The sequence below is a fragment of the Canis lupus genome, chromosome 18 (assembly GCF_003254725.2).
Source record: "Canis lupus dingo isolate Sandy chromosome 18, ASM325472v2, whole genome shotgun sequence".
Taxonomy (NCBI): domain Eukaryota; kingdom Metazoa; phylum Chordata; class Mammalia; order Carnivora; family Canidae; genus Canis; species Canis lupus.
Genome location: NC_064260.1, coordinates 54,613,264 through 54,633,702, shown reverse-complemented (window position 1 = coordinate 54,633,702; position 20,439 = coordinate 54,613,264). Strand labels below are relative to the sequence as shown.

General features: G+C 50.2%; 1 protein-coding gene and 1 long non-coding RNA gene across 3 annotated transcripts; one reads left to right on the top strand and one right to left on the bottom strand.

Annotated features, from left to right (window-relative positions):
* Positions 1 to 1,384: 1,384 nt before the first annotated feature.
* Positions 1,385 to 14,974, bottom strand: FADS1 (fatty acid desaturase 1). Its single transcript, XM_025446201.3, has 12 exons — positions 14,693 to 14,974; positions 12,766 to 12,876; positions 11,986 to 12,183; positions 11,153 to 11,254; positions 10,921 to 11,049; positions 7,259 to 7,319; positions 6,321 to 6,397; positions 4,987 to 5,084; positions 4,707 to 4,803; positions 4,382 to 4,461; positions 4,151 to 4,276; positions 1,385 to 3,832 (listed from the first exon to the last, which is right to left on the bottom strand). Exons 1-12 carry the CDS (start codon positions 14,888 to 14,890, stop codon positions 3,781 to 3,783), a joined length of 1,329 nt encoding a protein of 442 aa, XP_025301986.1. The 5' UTR covers positions 14,891 to 14,974; the 3' UTR covers positions 1,385 to 3,780.
* LOC112659421 (uncharacterized) lies at positions 13,679 to 18,983 on the top strand. Of its 2 annotated transcripts, XR_004806765.2 has the most exons (4): positions 13,679 to 13,978; positions 15,359 to 15,506; positions 16,089 to 16,136; positions 18,789 to 18,983. It is a non-coding gene; the product is annotated as an uncharacterized LOC112659421 (long non-coding RNA). The 2 variants fall into 2 exon arrangements; XR_004806764.2 differs by lacking the exon at positions 16,089 to 16,136.
* Positions 18,984 to 20,439: the final 1,456 nt, after the last annotated feature.

The following is a 20,439-nucleotide window of genomic DNA, read 5'->3' as shown; positions in this document are numbered from 1 at the left end:
CTGGTTTAACTTACTAGAAAAGAATTTTTAATAAATTGAATGGGTTTCTAGTTTCCAACCCACTGGGTGAGATAAAGAAGCTACTTTGAGGAAAGCTTCACAATTTTGATCTACTTCATTCAAGCATTCACCTCACGAATTTATAAATCGTGAAAAAAATTGCACTTCACAAGTCACTTGTGTGTTCCTTTTGTGACATCAAATCCAGGTTGCTGTTTCCCATAGAGATGGAATGTTTTAAAAGTTCTTTTATCCTGGTGAAACTTGTGGGGAGTCTGATTTCTTAGCATTCCTGTCACTGCCGTTTGAGGTTAACAGAGACCCTGAAGCCATCTCGAAGTTTAAGCTGCCAGTGTTCTAACAGATTAAGTGGGTAAAAGACTGAAGCTGGTGGGTTTTAAAATTTCTAAGGGAGCAATCTGTATTTTAAGTGAAATCTTACGTGGAATCTCAGGATATAAGAGCTGCTCTGGTTGAAGCAAGAGTGGGACAGTCTCCCCAGCATCGCTCTTATAATTAGGGGACAACCACTGGTGTAGACAAAGTTCTATTCTGAGGGCAGGGATCTTGGTTCTGTTCACTGCTATACCCAGCAGTTCAATGAAACGGATTTCTCCAACTGGACCGAGCCACATAACTTTTGAGAGCGCCAAGTAGTATTTCTAAGCCTGTGGTAATGATGACAGCAGGGCCCAGAAGTGGAAAGAGGTCTTAGGGAGTGATGGCCTCAGTGTTGTGGCTCTAGTTAAGGGCTTATACCCTGTGGGAGTCGGATGTGTAGAGTGGTTTTCCTCTGGTCTTTTCATGCTAAGTTGTCTGGTCTTTCCTAGAAGTTTATTAACCACTGCACACTGCAGGGGAAAACCACTTCCGCAAATTTTTTCCTAGCTCATTTTAATGTTCCTGCTCAAAGGGAGCTGTTCTAGTTGGATCAAGGTTTAAAAGGCATTGCTTTGCAGTCCGTCTCTGAAGCGTTGAACCTGCAAAGGTTCAAGCAAAAAGGAGACTTTTAGGGGAATACTTGTACTGAGGCTAGAAACAAGGTCAAAAGGGTGAGGGTATTGCCTCATGGTAGTGGGAGATACCATCTGGCTTTCTAGGGGTCACAAGAAGGGGCTGGCTTTCCTTTTCCTTGCCATAGTCTCCCTGTGCCTTGGTGTTCTTTTGGACAGTCCTGTTATTCCTCTGCCCAAAGGCCTTGTGCAAAGGGGAGAGTCTGGGAACTCCTGATCAGAAAGTTCCAGCCATAGAGGTAGGTAGTAACTTAGAGTGCGGGGGGTGGGGGTGGGCGTTGACATGTGCACAAGAACATCATGGATTACAAGTGAATAGCCTTAAAAAAAACCAAAAAAACAAAAAAACAAAAACAAGTGAATAGCCTTCATTTGGTCAAAATTAACTTTATTTTTCAGCTTTACCTCATCTGGATGTGGTAACAAAACTGGCACACCCAGAAAGGATACAGATGTAGGGCATAATTAAAGAAAATGCTTTTGGTAAAGGGGCGCGAAGACGAAAGTAACAAAGATAGACATGTAGGTTGGAATTCTACAACACTGGGTTGAAATGTAAGCTTTGCCACACTCTGTGACCTGTCCTCCGTAAGCCTGTTTTCTCACATAACGGCCTGGATTTGAGATCACTGCCCTGACTGTTAAAACAGTCTCAGCCTTTTACATCATTGGTGCATCCCTCTGTGGCCATGTGAGACCACTCTGGTCTAGGTGAAGGAGAGAAGGCCACAGTGGTTAAAGTCCTTTGAGGGCCTGGACTTGGCTCAGTGAGCCTTACTGGCTTTACAGGCTGGTGACCCCTAAACCTTAGGTAGCGGGGGATAGGGGTTGGGGCAGGTCAGCACCTGTTCCGGGGTGAGGAAGCCAATGAAAATAGAACTTTCCAATTCCACTCCTAATGTGTTTCAAACCATGTTCTGCCCAAATGGAGATCTGAACTCTTTCGTAACCGGTCCTGCCCCTGTTGTCATCCCTTTAATCTTTGTTCTGACAAATCTGTAAGTTATCCCAACAGCCTTTCCACGGGTGGTACCTCTGACCCCATCACAACTTGTTTTCAGAGGACCTTTATTCTCTCCTAAAACTAAATATGGACTCTTCTACGGCTCTCTTTTTTGCCTTCTAGGTTTGAGTTTTCTCCTCTCTGTATCCAAAATGCTCAATATTCTTTTTTTTTTTTTTTTTTTTTTTAATTTTTATTTATTTATGATAGTCACAGAGAGAGAGAGAGGCACAGAGACACAGGCAGAGGGAGAAGCAGGCTCCATGCACCGGGAGCCCGACGTGGGATTCGATCCCGGGTCTCCAGGATCGCGCCCTGGGCCAAAGGCAGGCGCCAAACCGCTGCGCCACCCAGGGATCCCCAAAATGCTCAATATTCTTACAGTAGATGCTGATGAACAGGGAAATAGCTCCCTCACCTGCATGGGAGGGCTTAAAACCCTGGAAATTTTTTAAAAACTGTATTTCAGTACTAGACTGATAGGCTTTTTAAAGAGATTATTCTAAATTCCTACCTGGTGTCCAGCCGAGAAGATGCTTGAACAGAGTTGATAGTTCACAAACTTCTGTTTTTATCTTCCTATCTCTGGTTTAGAACTGTGAAGTGATTATATTTAATTCACTGTTCCTACTCAGAAGTAATACCTAAAATAATTTAGGTTGTAGAAAATCTCTTAACAACCCCTATAGCCTTTAGGAATTAAATTTGTTTTCCTCATGACTGGTAATTCAGGGTCTCCCAACATGGTCACTTGTGCCAACTAACTACTTTGTTAAACTTGGAAGTACAGGGAAGATGACAAAGGGAAACCACTGGGAACCCCCTTTTTTTTCTAGGGAAGAGATGAAGTTAGCCCATCTGTTCACTTATGGATCAAGAAGTGGACTCCTCATCCTACGAATGTCTTATTCCTTGGGTGGTGCTTACAAGAGGTGACCCAAAGCCAGGCACTCTTCTTGCTATTTTTGCAAGACCTAGGACCTAAATGCTCTCTCGGTGCCCTGGATGGAACATAAGTTCAAAATCGGTAGTGCCAAGATCCTTCAAAGTCAGAGGTCTCTAGCACTGCAATCCTGGCTTTACTCTAACTGCTACTAGAAGTGGGAAAATTGCTTCTCCAGGAGCTAGAGGCAGACCTAGGTCCCACCTAGCCCTAGAGTGAGCTGAGCCTCCCAGGCAGTGTACTATGCCAGGCTTCAAAGAGGATAGAAATCTTACTCAGAAGGTTCAGCCACTCTTATCTCCTCAGATAGTGGAGGGTGTAGAAGGCACTGAGAAGCACACCAGTGAGATGGGCTCACCCCTTTCCTGGCTGGAATTTTAATGCTAAATCTCTTACTGATTTTTGGGCTGGGTAGATCCCCTCCCTTTCCTCACCAACCATCTGCATCTGCCAAACTAGAAAAAGGAAACTAAACTCGCACATCTCTGCCCCAGTAGTTCCATCCCTCCCCCTCTAGGGGGCTGTGTGTCCCCCTAGCCCCTTGGGTCTTAGATCTGTGCCTAGAAGATAAAGGGGAAGGGTTTGAGTTGAGCTATTACCTCCTCAAACCCACCCCCACCTCTGAGTATTAGAATTGCAGTGGCATTGTCCTTCAAACTACCCTCTGTTTTGGTGCCAGAAACGCCTCTTCCAGACAGGCTGGTGTGTTTTGTTTTGTTTTGTTTTGTTTGTTTTTTTAATTTTTTTTATTATTATTTTTTTTCAGGCTGGTGTTATAGGTGAAGATAGGCATCTCTTACAGATGGGGGTGGGGGCTGTTGTTACTGGTGAAGATAGGCATCTAGCCAGAGCTGCCCAGACTCCTTCAGTGAGCTGTGGGGGCAAGATAGGAGCAGGAAGTGAGAGAGCATAGCCAAGCCCAAAAGCCAAACCACCCTACAGACATGGAGTAGTGAGGCTCTCAGAGAGGAATGGAGACCGATCTCCATGGCATATGGCCCTCTTTCTCCCCTTTGCTTCTGAGAAATCGGTTGGGCCACAACCACAAGACCAATACAGCACCTGCCTGTCTTGGTGGCCTCCATTCCAGAGGATTGGGAAACCTGCCTTTTGCTCCCACCCCACACATCACCAACCCCATGGCTTGCCCCCCTGGCCCCCCCAGCCATCTTCCCAGGCTCAGGTACTCACTAGATAATGTCGGCGAAGGCTGAGAGCAGGGGCTTGGACTGGTACTCTATGCCATGCTTGGCACACAGGGACTGCACCAGGGGAGCCACTTTATGGTAATTGTGTCGAGGCATTGTGGGGAAAAGACTTCAAGGAGAATGGGACAGTCAGGCTCCTACTCCGGTTTCCACATCCCTGCTTGCCCCACAGGGACCCTCCCAAGGACCCTGCTTCTCAGGTCCCCCTACTCACTGGTGCTCAATCTGGAAGTTGAGATGTCCACTGAACCAGTCGTTGAAGGCAGACCTGTGGACGTTGCATGTTGCCCGGAGCTGGAGGAAGAAGGCCGGGGAGGGGATGCGTCTGGGTGCCGGATGGAAAGGCCAAGCTGGCTAAGAGGACGGGTGTGGGACTGTCCCTGGTCACTCCCTTCTCCACAGGGTAGCAGGAGAAGCCTCAGGCTAATAAGGTGGTGCTGTTTGGGGGCTTTTATGTTACTGCCCTTGCCCCTTAGTCTGCCCCTGTGCCCACCCACCATTTTTATTATCCCTAGGTCTTCCAGGTGACCGTCCCTTACCTGGGTGGAGACCCAGTCCATATTCCGGTCGTAATCAATGTGCATGGGGATATGGTTCATCTGTGTTACCCATACAAACCAGATGCTTTCCAGGAACCTGGTGGATATGGCGCACAGACAAAAACAGTACAGATAAGAGCTCTCTAGCCTGGCCATCTTCCTAAGCTAACAGCTGAAACATCCCCTGCTGCCGAAATCCCCAGCACAGCCCCCAGACCAGACTCGTGACTCCCAAACACCTGCTTTTCTTCGCCATCCCTCCTGCCCTGTCAAATACTACCTGACCATGAAGAAAAGGCCCAGGACGCCTTTCAGTCCCAAAAACGGCACGTAAGTGAGGAAGATGCGAGCATAGAAGGTCATCATCCAGGCCAAGTCCTGCATTGAGAGGCAGAGAGGCAGGCTGGCATAAAGCACTTCCTCCTCTTCCTTTCACTTCGCTTATTTGCATGGTATGGCCATTCTGCCAGGGACCCAGACTGAAGCCTCCATCACTGTCAGCTTTTCTTCATCGCACGATCTGCAGTATCTAGTGCCACCACTTACGTTCCTGGTGGTAGTCCCCAGTCCTCCTTCCCTGTTCCCTTCACAGGTGGCAAAGCCTGCAGGGCCTCTCTGCCTCCAGCTCCTCCCAACCCACCTAAGTTCTTTTTTTTTTCTTTTTTTTTTAAATATTTTATTTACTCATGAGAGACACACAGAGAGAGAGAGGCAGAGACACAGGCAGAGGGAGAAGCAGGCTCCATGCAGGGAGCCCAACGTGGGACTCGATCCCGGGTCTCCAGGATCACGCCTTGGGCTGAAGGCAGCGCTAAACCGCTGAGCCACCCAGGCTGCCCCCATCTAAGTTCTTTATGCCTTCATTACGCTGCCAAACAAATCTTCCAGGACAGCGGCTGACTGTGCCAGTCCCCTGATCAAACCTGCAGGCACTCTTCTGTACCACAATTCTCCCCTGACGTGAGTCCACAACATGTCCAGTGGCTAAAATTGCCCCTCACTTCCCAGCTTCTCTGGTCAGAGTCCTCTCCCTAGCCCACCTCTGCCTGTCCTCCAAGGCCAGCTAGAAAAGTAATTTCACAAAGCCTTTTCTGATGCCTCTCTTCAAGCCAGAGGCAAGCAGGGCCCTTTTGGAATCCCAGAACCACCTGCTTCTATCTCTTCCCAAGCCTGGCTCCTGGCTTTATGCCAAGCACAAAAGCCTCAGGAGATACAGGCTGAATGAAATAGGCCATTGGGGGCGCCTGGGTGGCTCAGTCAGTGGAGCATCCGACTCTTGGTTTTGGCTCAGGTCATGATCAAAGTGGTGGGATCAAGCCTGGTCTTCTCTGCTCAGTGCCAAGTCTAAGTGAATCTCCCTCTCGTGTGCACTCTCTCAAAATGTATGAATTTTTGAAAATCTTTTAAAAAATGAAATATGGCATTGGGGTCAGGCTGTCTGGTAAATCCAGATCATCCCATCTAGAGACAAGGAAGGTCTATACTCAAGTTCTATTAACTTTGCTCTAAATTAGGCCTGGAGTAGATCTCAGTGGGCTTTCCTCTGGAGAACCCCCATTCCCCTCAAAGTTCTGAAGACAAAGGATGTGCATCTCGGGGGCTGTGGATACTCACCACCCACTTCTTCCGCTGGATAACAAAATAGAAAATATACCACTGGAAGTAGAGAGGCAGCAAGGCTGGGGGCCCAACTGGGAAGGAAATGGAGGCAGGAGGGAGATGTGAGCAGCACAAGGGGGGTTCAGTGCCTAAGGGACAGCCTCTGGCATGGTGTTGCCCCCCTGCCATCCCTTCCTGTGGCCCCTTCCAGCTGCCTTGGCATTCCTCGATCCCTTGGAACTGTCAGGTGCTGAAGGTAGGCATGAATGCAAGTCTGAAGAAGGCAGAACCTCCCAAGAGAATGCCAGGAGGGTAAGGGTGGGAGTGGCATTCTCTTCCAGTGAAAGGAAGCAGCTGGTGCACTGTGAATTCTCCCCATGTTCCTTGGCCACAGGCCTGCCCCTGCCCGTCCTTGCAGTCACCTGCCCTGTGTTCCTGGCTGCTCTGCCATTAAGGTGAAGGGACAGGAGCAGGACAGTGTGTGTGTGCTGGGGTGGGGCTGGGGGTGGGGGACCCTCCTGATGCTTTACAGGCAGAAAGCTCACTTCTTCAGATCAGGGAAATGAGCTTGCACCACCCAACCTGAAGCCCTGGAGGGCAGGTATGGGAAGGGGCTTCTCTTAAAATTAGGAGTTGAGAAAATGGTGCCGCCCTAATGCCATCCCATTTTACAAGGCTAAAGTTTAATCAGGATGGCCGGACTCAATGCTCTTGTGGAAGCCAGGGTAGAACTTTACCTCGATACAAATGACCCCTGACAGGGAATTAGCCGGTTAACCTTGCTCAACTGAGATGGTAGTCTGTTCCTGAGCGGGGAGTAACCAATTGGGGCCAGGGTACTTCCTCCAGCCTCTACTTAAATACCATAATCCTTCAGAAAGTCCTTTCTTCCTCACATCCCTTCAGCACCCCCATCCCAAGAGAGTCTCCCTATGTGGGATGAGGACACTCACTCAGGAAGAAGTATTTGTGCTGGTGATTGTATGGCATGTACTTTTTCTTCTGTTTCCCAAGCTGTGAAGAAAAGCAACACAAATCAGTGCCCACAGACTAATCACCCCATTCCCCTCCCCCTGTGATCTTGGCTATTCCCTGCTCAGCTTAGGCCTACTCCAGCAGCTGTCAGCTTAGCTTTTTGGTGCTGTTATTAGAATGTTCCAACAGCCCTGGCCTTACCTCAGCACCTAGTGCATGAGGGCCCACATGAGGCATGAGCACAACAGGGTCTACAGGTCCTCAGGACTCCTCATGTTCATCCAAAGACACATTTGTCATAAGGTTCCCAGGCCTCTCCACATCCCTTTTTCCCCATCTGGTAGTTTTTAAGATTTATTTATTTTAGAGAATGAGTGGGTGGGGGGAAGGGGACAGGCAGAGGGGGGAGAGAATCCCAAGCAGACTTCCCGCTGAGCATGGAGCTTGAAGTGGGGCTCCATCCCAGGATCCCCAGATTAGGACCTGAGCTGAAAACAAGACGGACGCTCAATCAACTGAGCCACTCAGGCACCCCACCCATCTGGTACTTTTTTGACCTCAGAATCTCCACAGACAACCATTTATACCCCTACACAGGTCAGTATTCCCTTGACATCCATCCAACTAGACCCTCTTTTGGTCTTGTCTTTTGGTCTACCACATGAACTTTACAAAATTTCTTGAATTTTAAGTCAAGTCTGGCAAATATTTGTGGAAAGGATACCAAGAACAACTTGGCAGTCCAAAAGTTCTGACAAGGCTTTTCCCAGTGGGTAGTGATTATTTTGTAAGCCTAGCTGCTGAAGAGAGAGGCTGGTGCCGCCAAGTCAGTCAGCCCGAACACCTAGCATGGGCGCACAAAATCATGACAGCAAAGCTCTGCTGTCTTACTGGATGGGTCCTGTTCCTCTTGCCCCAGTCAGTTCTGATAACCAGATGACCCCAGAGCATAGGAGGCACTCTACTCAAGTAGAATGATAGCTCATCTTTCTTTTGTGCATCCACCCACTGTTTTTCATAATAACATTTCTTCTTCTTTATTGAGAGTTTATTCTGTGTAAGGTATTTCTGCTAAATGAAGCATTCTTTTCTATAAACTGAGTAATTTTAACAAGTATTTATTGAGCACCTATGATGTTCCAGGCAATGCTCTACGTGCTGAAGATACAGAGGTGAACAAAACAAAGATCCTACCCTCATGGAGCTTATAGACTAAGGAGAGGAAGCTGGTGATAAACTTGTGAACAGAACTCAAAGTAAGGGATGCCTGTCAGTCAAGCTCAGCAGTCAAGCATCTGCCTGAGGCTCAGGGCGTGATCCCAGGGTCCTGGGATTAAGTCCCTCATCAGGTTCTCCGCAGGGAGCCTGCTTCTCTCTGCCTATGTCTCTGCCATCTTTCTCTGTGTTTCTCATGAATTAAAAAAAAAAAAAAAAAAAAAAAGAAAAAGGTAATTATAGATTTAAAATAGGAAAACAGGACAAAGTGAGAGGGAGGCAGCATTTTGGTTAGGTTGGTCAGATATGGTCGCTCTGAGTGTTGACATCTGAAAACTGAATAAGGAGCCAATAAAGCAGAAATTCAGAGGAAGAGCATTTAATACAGAGGGAACACCTGGTACAAAGCTCAGGAAGTTTAAGGGACAGAAGGGGCAGTACGGACGGGAATAGTAAACAATGGGGGAGAATGGTTGATAAGGCTGGAAAACTAGGGATGGCCAATTCACACTGGACCTTAGAGAGCCCCAGTAAGACCTTGGGAGCAAGGGTTTTATTCCCATGATGATGGAAAGCCACTGGAGGGCTTTGTGCTTTGAAAGGCACACTCTGCCTGGAGGAGGAGAGAATGAACTGTAGGGGGAGGTATAGTTGCAGGGAGACCAGTGAAGAGGCTGGAGCAGTAATCAGGCTCTGAGATGCATGGGAAGCAGTGGAGATGGTGAAGTCAATGACTTGGGATATTTTGGAGACCGTATTAACAAAGCTTGCTGATAGACTAGATGTTGGGTGAAGTTCACCCCATCTCCAGAAACTTTGAGGGGAAAACCAGAAAAGGAGCACCTGTCTTGTTTGGTGGGGGGTGAGAGGGAAGAACACTGGCCTCCTATTTTGGAACTGTTAATGGAAGGGATCCCTAGTCACTGATGCCTCCTTGAATGGCAATCAGATGCTATTAGGATGCTAATAACTGCCCTATTATGTTTCAACTCAAGGACAGAGAAAGTTTGTATTTAGGGTGAGGTGTCCCCTGGGTTTTCTTGTTTTCCAGGAGACTCGAAAGGTACCAAGATGGATGCCCTGGAATTACTACCCAGAGAAGCTGAAGCAAAGGCCAAGCAGCCTGTAGCCAAGACAGTTACTAATAGGCAACCCATCCTCCAGCAGAAAAATGTCTACTAGTCCTAGATCACTTTCAATTTTTAATGTCTGCAGGTAGGAGTTTTTGAAAACCCTAGTATCAAGAAGCAATAAGGTAGTGGTGTGAGCAGGTTCTCTCCCACTTAAACTCCCACCTTTTTTTTTTTTTTTTTTTTTAACCCGCTATAGTGATAGTAGAAATGCTACCAAGGGCTATACACTCTGCCTAACAAATTGCCCACACCAGGCTTGAAACAACCACCTGAACCAGGTGGGGCCAGGGCTGACTGATTGCCAAACACTGTTGACCATAACACAGTGTTGGACGTGTAGCAAACCAAGTCCTTGCTTGGGAGGTAGGAAATTTAGGGTGGGGCATAAGCTTCAAACTAGGGGCTCCTGGCACCAGGACAGCCAATGCAGTAAAGCCTTTCCAGAATCCTCCTAGCCAGAGGGGGAGAGCCAGGCTGCCTTGCAGTCACTCATGCCTTGAATGGAAAGGTCTTGAACGGCTGAATTCTTGGCATGCTGACGTATCATACAGTGGGAGGAGGGGGATCTGGCAGGACTGTGACTACAGCCTGGAGCCTCAGCACAAGGGGTTTTAAAGTAACTTTATAAGCAACTCTTCCGCCCATTCAAAGCCTCCTATTGCCTTATGTTCACTGAAAGCTCTCCAGATCTCCACCCTCAGGCATTCATCCTTTAGCAGCAGCATTACAATTTTTACTCCTAACCTCACGTGGTAACTCAAACTCAACACAGACCACCCTGGAAGTCAGATGGGTGGGAAGAATTACTCAGCAAATCAATGTTCCAGGTACCGAGCATCAAAGAAGAGTAAAACAGTTGGTCCAGCCCTTGATGGGGGAGATGGGGGAGACTGATGATGGGGTAGACTGCACAGCAGTATTGATGGGGGAGACTGCACAGCAGTATTCCAAAGTTGGGAGGGGTGGTGACTGCCTTGGGTAGGAACATGTAAAAAGCATTCCCAAGAAGGACCATCCATTAGGTTTACAGAGATTTGCATGGTAATCTGGTCATCTTTCGGCTCCTTTGCAGCATGAAGTACCTTTATGCAATAACTGTTGCCTTGAACTCACTAGGGAGAATAGGTGATTCTGTCCTGGGCAGCTTATTTACTGCCTCCCACAACTGCCAGCAAGCCAGCCTGGTCCCAATGTCTTATCCACATGGATAGCATTGTGGTCATTTCCCCCAGAGCCCTCTGTTCTGGCTGGCTCCCATTCTCCAAGACCTTTCCATTAACATTTCTACTCACCTCCACAGAGAGGATCTTCCCCAAGGCAAAGAAGGAGGGGTGCATGCTGATGTCTGGGTCTTTGAGGAAACAGTTGGGCTTGGCATGGTGCTGGAAGTGCAAGTGGTTCCACCAACTGGCAGGGGCCCCCTACAGAAAAGCAGGGACATGAGTATGAAAGTCTAATGTTCCCCATCCCCCCAAGGAAACCCTTCATTGATGAGTTTCAAGAGTCCCTCCCCGTCCCATTGACCTTCAGGTGGCCAATCACGAAATGATGTAGCAGGTGGTTCCAGGTAGAGGTGCTGAAGACAGACAGGTGCCCAAAGTCATGCTGCAGCCAGCCAGCCTGGGTCTGGGTGAGAAAGGTTAACGCTAAGAGTGGCTCACAGGCCCAGGCTCCCTCTCACTCACCTCTGTGGCTCTGGCTCCTCTGCCTCACCCCTTCATCTGCCTAGCCCTGCAATTGCCACAGTCGCTTGAGCACATCAGGAAAGCAGTCAGGAAGCCTAGATCCTAACTGGCTCTGCCACTAACTCACATGAGAGTTGAGACAAATCACTATCCTTTCCCTGTTCTTCAGTTTCCCTAGAAGCCTCCCCATAGAACTCTCTGGAGTTTTAGGACTTACGATGGAGTGAATATCCAGACTACAAAAAAGGACAGAGTGACAAACTCAGAGGCGAGTAGCAGGCTTGGCAAATGGGTCCCGATAAAGCCCAAGCCTTATGAGCACATTGGGCAATGTGTGAGAAGAAAGCCAAGCTTTGCTGAGAAATCAGAACCTTGGTTCTTGGCATACTCAGGCTATGGCAAAACCTGAATGTGAAGTTTCAGGGGAGAAATTCCACGGAAAGAAGGGAACCCTTGGAGGAGCAGCTGGAGAGGCGGTGAGCAAAATGATGGTACACATGTGGCTACCGAGCAGGTAAAAGCCACAGATGATTAACTCTTCCCCCCACACCCTCGATGCTGCCCTGGTCACAGGGCAGAGCTCCTTGGCCTTCTGAGGCAAACAAAGAGCTTTCCCCAAAGATTCAAGGATGCTGAATACTGTTATGGCCTCGACTAGCCAAGAGCTCTCACTTGAACTGTGCTGAGCAGCACTGCACAGAGGAGAAAGGGCACTAAGGATGTCCCAAAGAACCAAAGAGTGAGCCAGGCAGCAACGTCCAGCAGCAGGATGTGAAGTAGGTACAACAGGAAGAAGACATGGTTGGCCTTCATGAGCCCCATCCGCTCCACTGTGGCCCGCAGCTCTCGGAATTCATCCATCAGCTCTTTCTGTGGAAGAGTAAAGAGGGAGGGGCTCTTTATTTTTCCCAACTGTAACCCAACCCTGTTGGAAACAGAGGGCTCTCTTGGGCTCCAGGACCTCCCACCCCCAGACAGCTGTGGGGAGTCCACAATCCTAGATAAATAAACCACAGCACTGAGGAAAGAGGACAGGTGCTACGGGATCATGTCTAAGAATATGTGGTCTTTGGGATTAAACAGATTTGATTCAAGTCCCTGCGTGCCCTGCCATTTACCAACAGTGTGATTCTTGGTCACGTTGCTCACCCTCCGTGAGTCTTGTTTGCTCATCTGTAAATGTGTGAGGGTTATATGAGGTTATGATGGACACATACTAAGTGTTTAACAGATAGGTCCTGATGAGGGTGGTGGTGGTGGTGGTGGTAGTGGTAGCCTTGTGAGAGCCAAAGGTTTCAAAGCCTGTGTTCCAGTGACTGGGAGAAACAGGGATCTCAAGACTTTGCAAGAACTACTGACGGTGATCAACTGTGATCTCATCTGGGCCTCCCTTCTCCCCCCTGCCCTTTAGCGGGGAGACAGCCACAGTATCTCCAAACAACAGAGTCTCACATTTTTAGTGGGCTCAAAGCTGGGCTGCTCTGGAGACAGTTCTCCAATCAGGAGAGAGTTCATATACTTCCTCACAAGGCCCTTGTCGATGTGGAACGCCATAAAGGGATCCTGCAAGGACAGGGAGAAGACAGAGCGGTTAGGAAGCCAGCCCAGGGCCCCCCGGCCTCCAGGAGGGCTCACACCCGAGGCCACTCTCCTGGCCCAGCAAGGAGGCCGTGTCTAAGTTCAAAGGGACACCACTTCCCTCCAGGCAGCTGCCCTTTGAGGGTGCTTGGGCCGTTCTCAGGTGTGCACAGCTCAGGAACATCCTGCGTATGTTCTAATGAAGAGGGCACCACGACAAGGAATAGGAAGTGTGGGTAGGGGGACCACAGAAAGACGTCTCTGGGCTGCCCGTCTCTAGCCGTGTCTGGGGACAGTTTTGGCACAAGAATTTAACATACAGGTGAGAAACAACTAGAACTAGTGGGTGGGGCTACGAGACTTCTGTTTTTTTTCTTTCCTGTGGGACTTTTAACAGACCCTCTCTGAGCCAGCGTTGTTTTTAAAATGTGATCAGGAAGACTCCCGATCTCTGGGCTGGGAGCTTTTTGCACTGCTCCCCCTTTTCTCTGCTGCTGTTCCTGGTGGGGCTCCGCAGTTCCCTAAGACTCTGAACGCCCTTGCTCCAGGGCGGCTAATTTTGGTTTTGCAAAGTGGGGTTGGAAGGCGGCCCCAGGCCTTCGGGGAATCGGCCCTAGAGGCGGGAGTCGGGGCGGAGCCGGCGGCCGGTGGCACCACGCATCTGGACCAATCGCCAGCCCCGTTACGGCCGGCCCCAGCCCCGGCCCCAAATCACACGCGGGAAGACCCTGCGTCGGCGCCGGCCTCGTGTGCGCATGCGCCAGCCGACGTCCGCGCCCTCCTCGGCAGCCTGGGCTTCCCAGGGGCGGCCCGGGCGACCCCCGCCGGCTCCGGCCTGGCCCGCCGCGCCCCCGCCCCGCTCCCGCAGGGAAGGGCAGGGCCTCAGCCCCACACGCCCACGCTCCGCTGCGACGTCGTGGGGGTTCTGGGGGGCGCAGGCTCCCTCCCAGACGGCAAGGGAACGGGGGGTGCCGCTGGGCGCGGGCTGGGCCACGATGCAGGGGGAGGGGGCGCGGCCAGGCAAAGTCTCTCCAGGGTCGCACGGGGCCACGGCAGGAGGCGCCGGTCGCCTTACCTCCGAGAGCAGGTGATCCAGACAGGGAAGAGCAAGGCTGGGGCGGGAGGGATGCGGACCACGGCCCGGGAGTGCGACCAGCTGCAGACCCCGCGGGCCCGGGCCGGTGACCTCCCGGCACGGTCCGGGGTCGGCTCGGGGGCGGGGGGGCGGGGGTGTCTGCGAGTGTAGGACGACGCGGGCTCCCCCGCCTGCTGCACGACGCTCCATTAGTCCCCGCTCTCCGGTGGGCCGGGCCCCTCCGTCACCCCGGCCGGGGGTCCCCAGACAGCGGCGCCCGGACAATGCCCCCCTCGCCCGGCCCTGCTCTCGGCTCTGCGCGAGCAGTGTAGACGCTCCCGGCGCCCCCTCCCCACCCGCCGAGAAGGGCCGAGAGCCCCCTCCGTGCCGGGCCCCCGGTCCTCCTCCCTCGGCCTCGGCGCACCCCTCATCCCGGCTTCCCTCGCGGCCGGTCCTGCCCCGGGGCCTGCCTCGCTCGGCGACCCGGCACGGGGCAGCTGCCGGCTCCGGCCCCACGTCCTGCCCCCGCTTCCCGTGCTGAGCGGCGGGCAGCGGCCGTGCTCGTGCTCGTGCTCGTGCTCGTGCTCGGCGCCTGCTGGTGCTCCCCGAGTGACCCGGGAGGCCGTCCCGGGGCGCCGAGCTCCCCGCCTCGCACCCGACCCCCGCGGCAGCCGCCGCGTCCCGCCGGGTCCCGCCCCTCCCGGGCCGCGGCCGGGCGGCGCTCACCGTAGCATCCTGCCCCGCGTAGTGGTTGATGACGCGGGAGCCCCCGGGGTGCCGGTGGGTGAACTCGCTGATGTCGTACACCTTCCGCTCGATCACCAGCCACCGCTCCTCCTCGCTCCCGGAGCGCTTCGCCACCTCGTCCCACGTGAAGTAGCGCTTGGCCGGCGCCGGGGCCGTGGCCGGGGCCTCGGAGTCCATCCGGGCGGAGGCGGGCAGGCGCGCGCTCGGGGCCCACGGGGGAGCGCGCCGGCTCCGAGTGCGCGGGGCTCGGACCCGCTGGCGCGCGCCGGGCTTTCAACACCCGCGGCGCGGACCGCAGAGCCCCCCTCCGCGCGCTCTCATTGGCCGAGCCGCGTGGCGCGGGCAGCGGCCCCCGCCTCCCCGCCCCGGCCGGGCGCGCCCCCTCGCGGGCTCCGCGGAGGGCTCGCGACGAGGTCCCGGGGGCCGCGCGGCCCCCTCGCCTCGCCGCCCCACGGTGGTGCGGCCCGAGACCGGCCCTCTGAGAGCCCTCGGCGGTCACCTTGCGGACTGCGCGGCCGTCCTTGAGCGAGTGTGGAGCGCGGTCCTGCTCTACTCCGCCCCAAGTAACGCTGCAAGCGCCCCCACGGGTTTTGTGACACTGTTCCCCTCTGTGTTTCAATTCCTGGTCTCTTCTGAATTAATCAGGATCCTCAAATAAGAGGAGGCGGTCCCCAGCGTCTCCTGGCCTCGGCGAGGTTCCGTGCGGAGAGCCTGGGTCTTGAAGCAGGGGCGGCCCTGGAGTCACCTGCGGTCACCTGAAGCGGACGCTCCAGGAGGAGGCAGGTGGAGGCAGGTGGAGGCATCTCGGGCTCAGACCTCGGGGCCCTAGGAGGGGGCGAGGAAGCGCCCAGAGGCCGGGGGTGCCAGTCAAGAAGCTGTTGTAGTGCGAAGAGACGCAGAATCTATTGCTGAATTTTCTCTCGCTTATTCAGCAAGCTCGGTATTCATCCACGTACATATGTACATCGCACGCTCACTGCGCGCCGGGCACTGTCCTTAGCCTCTTACAAACGGATTCATTTTATTTCTCAGAACCCGCTGAAGTAGGAACTAGTATTAATCTCACGGACAGAGGGGACCTTAGGTGCTCTGTCCACACAGCCAGTAAGTGGCAGGGCGCAGATTCAAACCAGCCTGTGCTTGGAACAGGGGTTTCTGCTGTCTCTCCTCTGAGGACACTAGTATTTGGGCACTTTGTTTGACGGGGCTGTAAACCAAGGCAAGGGAAGGAGAGCCTTGTCCCAAGCACTGAGCCAGAGTCTGAGCCCCTACGAGTCAGGAGAGGGTCATACAGTACAGACTGGGTACAAAGTACAGCTGGATTTCCGCTAGAGAAGGACCTTAATCTGTTCAATCCAAATATCTCATTTTACAGATAAGAGAATCGAGTTTCAGAACGGGAGATGGGGCTTTGCAAATGCCTGTAAGGAAGCTCAAGTGTCCTGGCATCTGGTTCACGGGGCCCTGCGTCTTGTTCAGGAACGATAGCTGCTCCTCTGTATGCCAATTTTCCATATTTATAGTTTTTTTTTTTAAGATTTTATTTATTTATTTATTTTTGAGAGAAAGAGAGAACACAAAGGGAATGGGAGAAGCAGACTCTCTACTGAGCAGAAAGCTACCCCTCAGGACTCAATCCCTGGACCCTGAGATCATGACCTGAGCCAAAACCAAGAGTCGGTGGCTTAACCGACTGAGCCACTCAGGTGCCTTGCCAATTTTCCTTCTTAAAAAATAAACCTTGCCCAACAACTTGGCAGCTTGTAACCAGAGGTATAAAAGGATTTGTACTCTTCAATCAAGTAATTTCACTATTGGAAAAGTGAGGAATGGGAAACTACAAAGGTTCTTATTGCTAATTTAATAGTAAAGACTGGAAACAACTACAGATCCTGACAATAAGAAAACCCTCATGCTCACTGAGATATATTAGCACGATGAGGAATTACAGAATGATTAAAAATGACCAAGATGTGGGCAGCCCAGGTGGCTCAAACGGTTTAGCACCACCTTCAGCCCATGGTGTGATCCTGGAGACCCGGGATCGAGTCCCACGTCGGTCTCCCTGCGTGGAGCCTGCTTCTCCCTCTGCCTGGATCTCTGCCTCTCTCCGTGTGTCTCTCATGAATAAATAAATAAAATCTTAAAAAAAAAAAAAAAGAACACCGGAGAAGAAAGACAAATTAGTGATTATTGGTCAAAAGAATAGATGCAAATTACTCCTTTTTCTAATTCTCAACATTTAAGAAGTTTGTGTGACATGGATTTGCATTTATGTTTCTTTCCTTTGCAAGTGTTCTTATGCCAGTTTTATGTGTTTTGCCTATCTCCTTAACTAGATGTTAATTGGGGGCAGTGACTATAAATTCTGTTTAGTTCTACTTGGTATATTCAAAGTAGCCCAGTTTGGGGTTCTGTATGGAATCAATAAATTTTTTGAAATAACTGATGTTTTCAGCCTGAAGAAAATACAAGTTAGCAGGCATATTGGCCACTAGGCAGATGCTCTAGTGCCTGCTTATATGCCTGTGGTCCTACGTACATGATCATGTAGATTGTAAAAAATCCATTTCCAGGCCTAACCCAGGGGCCAACTGGACAAACCCTTTGCCCTGTGAGTCTGCTGATCCCATTAACTTGCCTTTTCCAGGAAATGAATCATAAACATCACAGACACTTTACTGGATCCTTTAGAAATCATAAGGGTAGGAGGAAGAGTGTTGGTTGTGCTTGGCTCCTGTTGCAGCCTTTTCTCAACTGACAGTGCATCAGACCATTAAAGATCAAAGCCATTTTCATAGTACCTGGGTTTCTGAGAAATTAGGTAATTAATCTGTGGGAACACAGTGAGTACCTTACAGCAGACTCTAATAATGTTAACAGAATCAATCCTTGGGTTAAGAAATATCATTTGTAATACCTCTCTAAGTTATGTCAAGTATTATACTATTTAGAAAATATGATGTATGGTGGTTGAACTAAAAAGAAAGAGTTTTGGCACACCTGGATGGCTTAGTTGGTTAGGCATCTGCCTTCAGCTGAGGTCATTACCTCAGGATCCTGGGATTGAGCCCTGAGTTGGGCTCTCTGCTCTGCGGGGAGCCTGCTTCTCCCTCTACCTGCTGCTCCCCCTGCTTATGCTCTCTCTCTCTCTGTCAAATAATAAAATCTTAAAAAAAAAAAAAACCTTAAAAAAACACCCCAAAATAAATAAAGAGAAAGAGTCTCAAGATCAGACTTTTACTAGAGGCACAGAGATGGCTAGAAACAGTATTCTTTCAGTTTACCACATTCTAAGAACACAGAAGTTGGGGGGCATGGGGCTCATGGTGGATGAACTCATGGAATTTTCTTAGTAGGAGCTTATGACTGGCTAGAGTATAAGCACCTTACAGACAGGTATGTTAAACCAACTGTTTTATAGATAAGGTGATTGGGATCCAAAGAGCTAGAGCCACATGTGAAAAGTATGAGATCTGGAGCTGGAATTCACTCTGAGACCCAATTATAACTTTAGTTCCTAAATGGTAGGTTCAATAAATGTGTCTGACATAAGGCCACCCTGGTTCAGAGAGTAAGTGGCAGCCTCAGTGTGGTTGTCCTTGTTTCTCTGGGGCACCTTCTTCCTCAAAGACTTGCTGTTGTGAAACAGGAGAAGGCAAGTCTAAACCAGTAGGACCCAGAGCATCCCCCCTTCTGGGACACCTGGGTGGCTCAGCAGTTGAGTGTCTGCCTTTGGTTCAGGGCGTGATCCCGGGGTCCTGGGATCGAGTCCCACACTAGGCTCCCTGTGAGGAGCCTGCTTCTCCCTCTGCCTATGTCTCTGCTTCTCTCTGTCTGTCTCTCCTGAGCAAATAAATAAAATCTTAAAAAAAAATAATAAAAGAAGTTTTGCTTATATAACTATTCCAGTGATGAACTTAAAAAAAAAAAAACTTAAGGTTTTAATTTATGAATATTTTCTTAGGATAAGTTCTAGATACGCAATTAGTAGATCAAATGATAACATTTTAAGGCTCTTCTTATTGTCAGATTGTCAGCAAGGTCTATCGAGAACTTACTATGTGTTCTTTAGTTCCACTGCAGCTACCATCCACAGAACAAGAAAGGAATCACTCTCACCAGCTGCCTCCCCACCAGTTCTGTGAGCTCCGGACGTACAGGAATGAAGCACCACCACTCTGGTCTCTCCCAAGAGTCTCTCAGTCCCCTCACCATGTGTCCAGATAATTGTAATATCAAACTGCAATAAAATTCAGTTCTAAATGTATTTCTGAATTAGACAAGTTCCAATAGGACGTAGCCAGGAAGGGAGGCAATGGTAGAATAGAAAGGATAAATATTGGTATTTGAAAGGCCTTGGATCTTGTCCTCTACTCCACCTACTGCTATGTGTTGTTGGATATCATGTCAACCTCTCTGGTCTCAAGATTCCTTGTCCAAAATGAAGAAGCCAAATGCCTTCCATCTCTAGCAGTCTACATTTTAAAAATATATATTTTATTTATTTATTCATGAGAAACACAGAGAGAGAGGCAGAGACACAGGCAGAGGGAGAAGCAGGCTCCATGCAGGGAGCCCAAAGTGAGACTCAATCCAGGGTCTCCAGCATCAGGCCCTGGGCTGAAGGCGGCGCTAAACCGCTGAGCCCCCCCGGGCTGCCCAGTCTACATTTTTTTTTTTTTTTGATGAAAGTTTTACTCAAGACATCCTGTCTCTGGTATTCCCCTAAAGGCAATGCCTTTGATAATAACTCCGTTTCTCAGATGAAGTCCCTAGCCTGTCACATAAAGCAACTAAATTTGACAGCTTTATTTTTATTATACCATTTTCGTTGTCGAAAGTACTAAATATTTTAAAAAACAGTTATGACTTTTACCACAAGCTAATAAGTTGCTATCCCAGTGAGCTTGGTTAAAGTAGTTTGGCCTGACTTACACTGTTCACTAAGGTAAGAGGTGTATGACATTTTTACACACAATGTGTCCTCTGACCCTCCTTATTTAAAAAAAAAATTAGGCAGATCATTTTATCATGAGAAAACCATGAATCAGAGAAGCTGGGAGATCCAGCAGCCCACAGTAAAGTGACAGAATAGGATACTAACGTGCTCTATGATTGCTTTTGATTTGTGACCTCCCACCAGAAGGAACAGACCCTGTTCCCCCACAGCCCAGATCCACAGCTGGATTTGTAGACCTAGGCCTAGCCAACTGTCTCATTCCTCTGACAGCAGTAATTGGCTATGTAATTGGGGTGGACATGCAACTTCCAGCCCATGAGAGACATTCCAGAGGATTAATTCATAGAAGCAGGGAGTAGAGAGCATTCTTCCTCCTATGGTTGCTCAGCAGGCATAGCCGAGTTTTCTGTCACACGGAGAAGACCTTTCTGCAGTAAGAGAGAATCCAGCTAACAAGGGGAAAGAAGCAGAGACATTAGAAAGTGTCAAATTGGGATCCCTGAGTGGCGCAGCGGTTTGGCGCCTGCCTTTGGCCCAGAGCCCGATCCTGAAGACCCGGGATCGATTCCCACATCGGGCTCCCGGTGCATGGAGCCTGAAGCACTCCCTCTGCCTGTGTCTCTGCCTCTCTCCCTTTCTCTGTGTGACTATCATAAATAAATAAAAATTTATTTAAAAAAAAAAAAAAAAGAAAGTGTCGAATTACTGCTTCCAGAGGCCCTGGTTTCCGGAGCTGTTTAGTTCTTAGTTCTAACCTATCTGG

Coding starts and splice junctions, on each gene's coding strand:
- FADS1 (XM_025446201.3), bottom strand. CDS start 14,890: ATGGACTCCGAGGCCCCGGCCACGGCCCCGGCGCCGGCCAAGCGCTAC. Junction 12,184..12,765: donor GCTTTGAGCCCACTAAAAAT/GTGAGACTCTGT, acceptor ACTCTTCCACAG/AAAGAGCTGATGGATGAATT. Junction 11,255..11,985: donor TGCTGCTCAGCACAGTTCAA/GTGAGAGCTCTT, acceptor TTTCTCACCCAG/ACCCAGGCTGGCTGGCTGCA.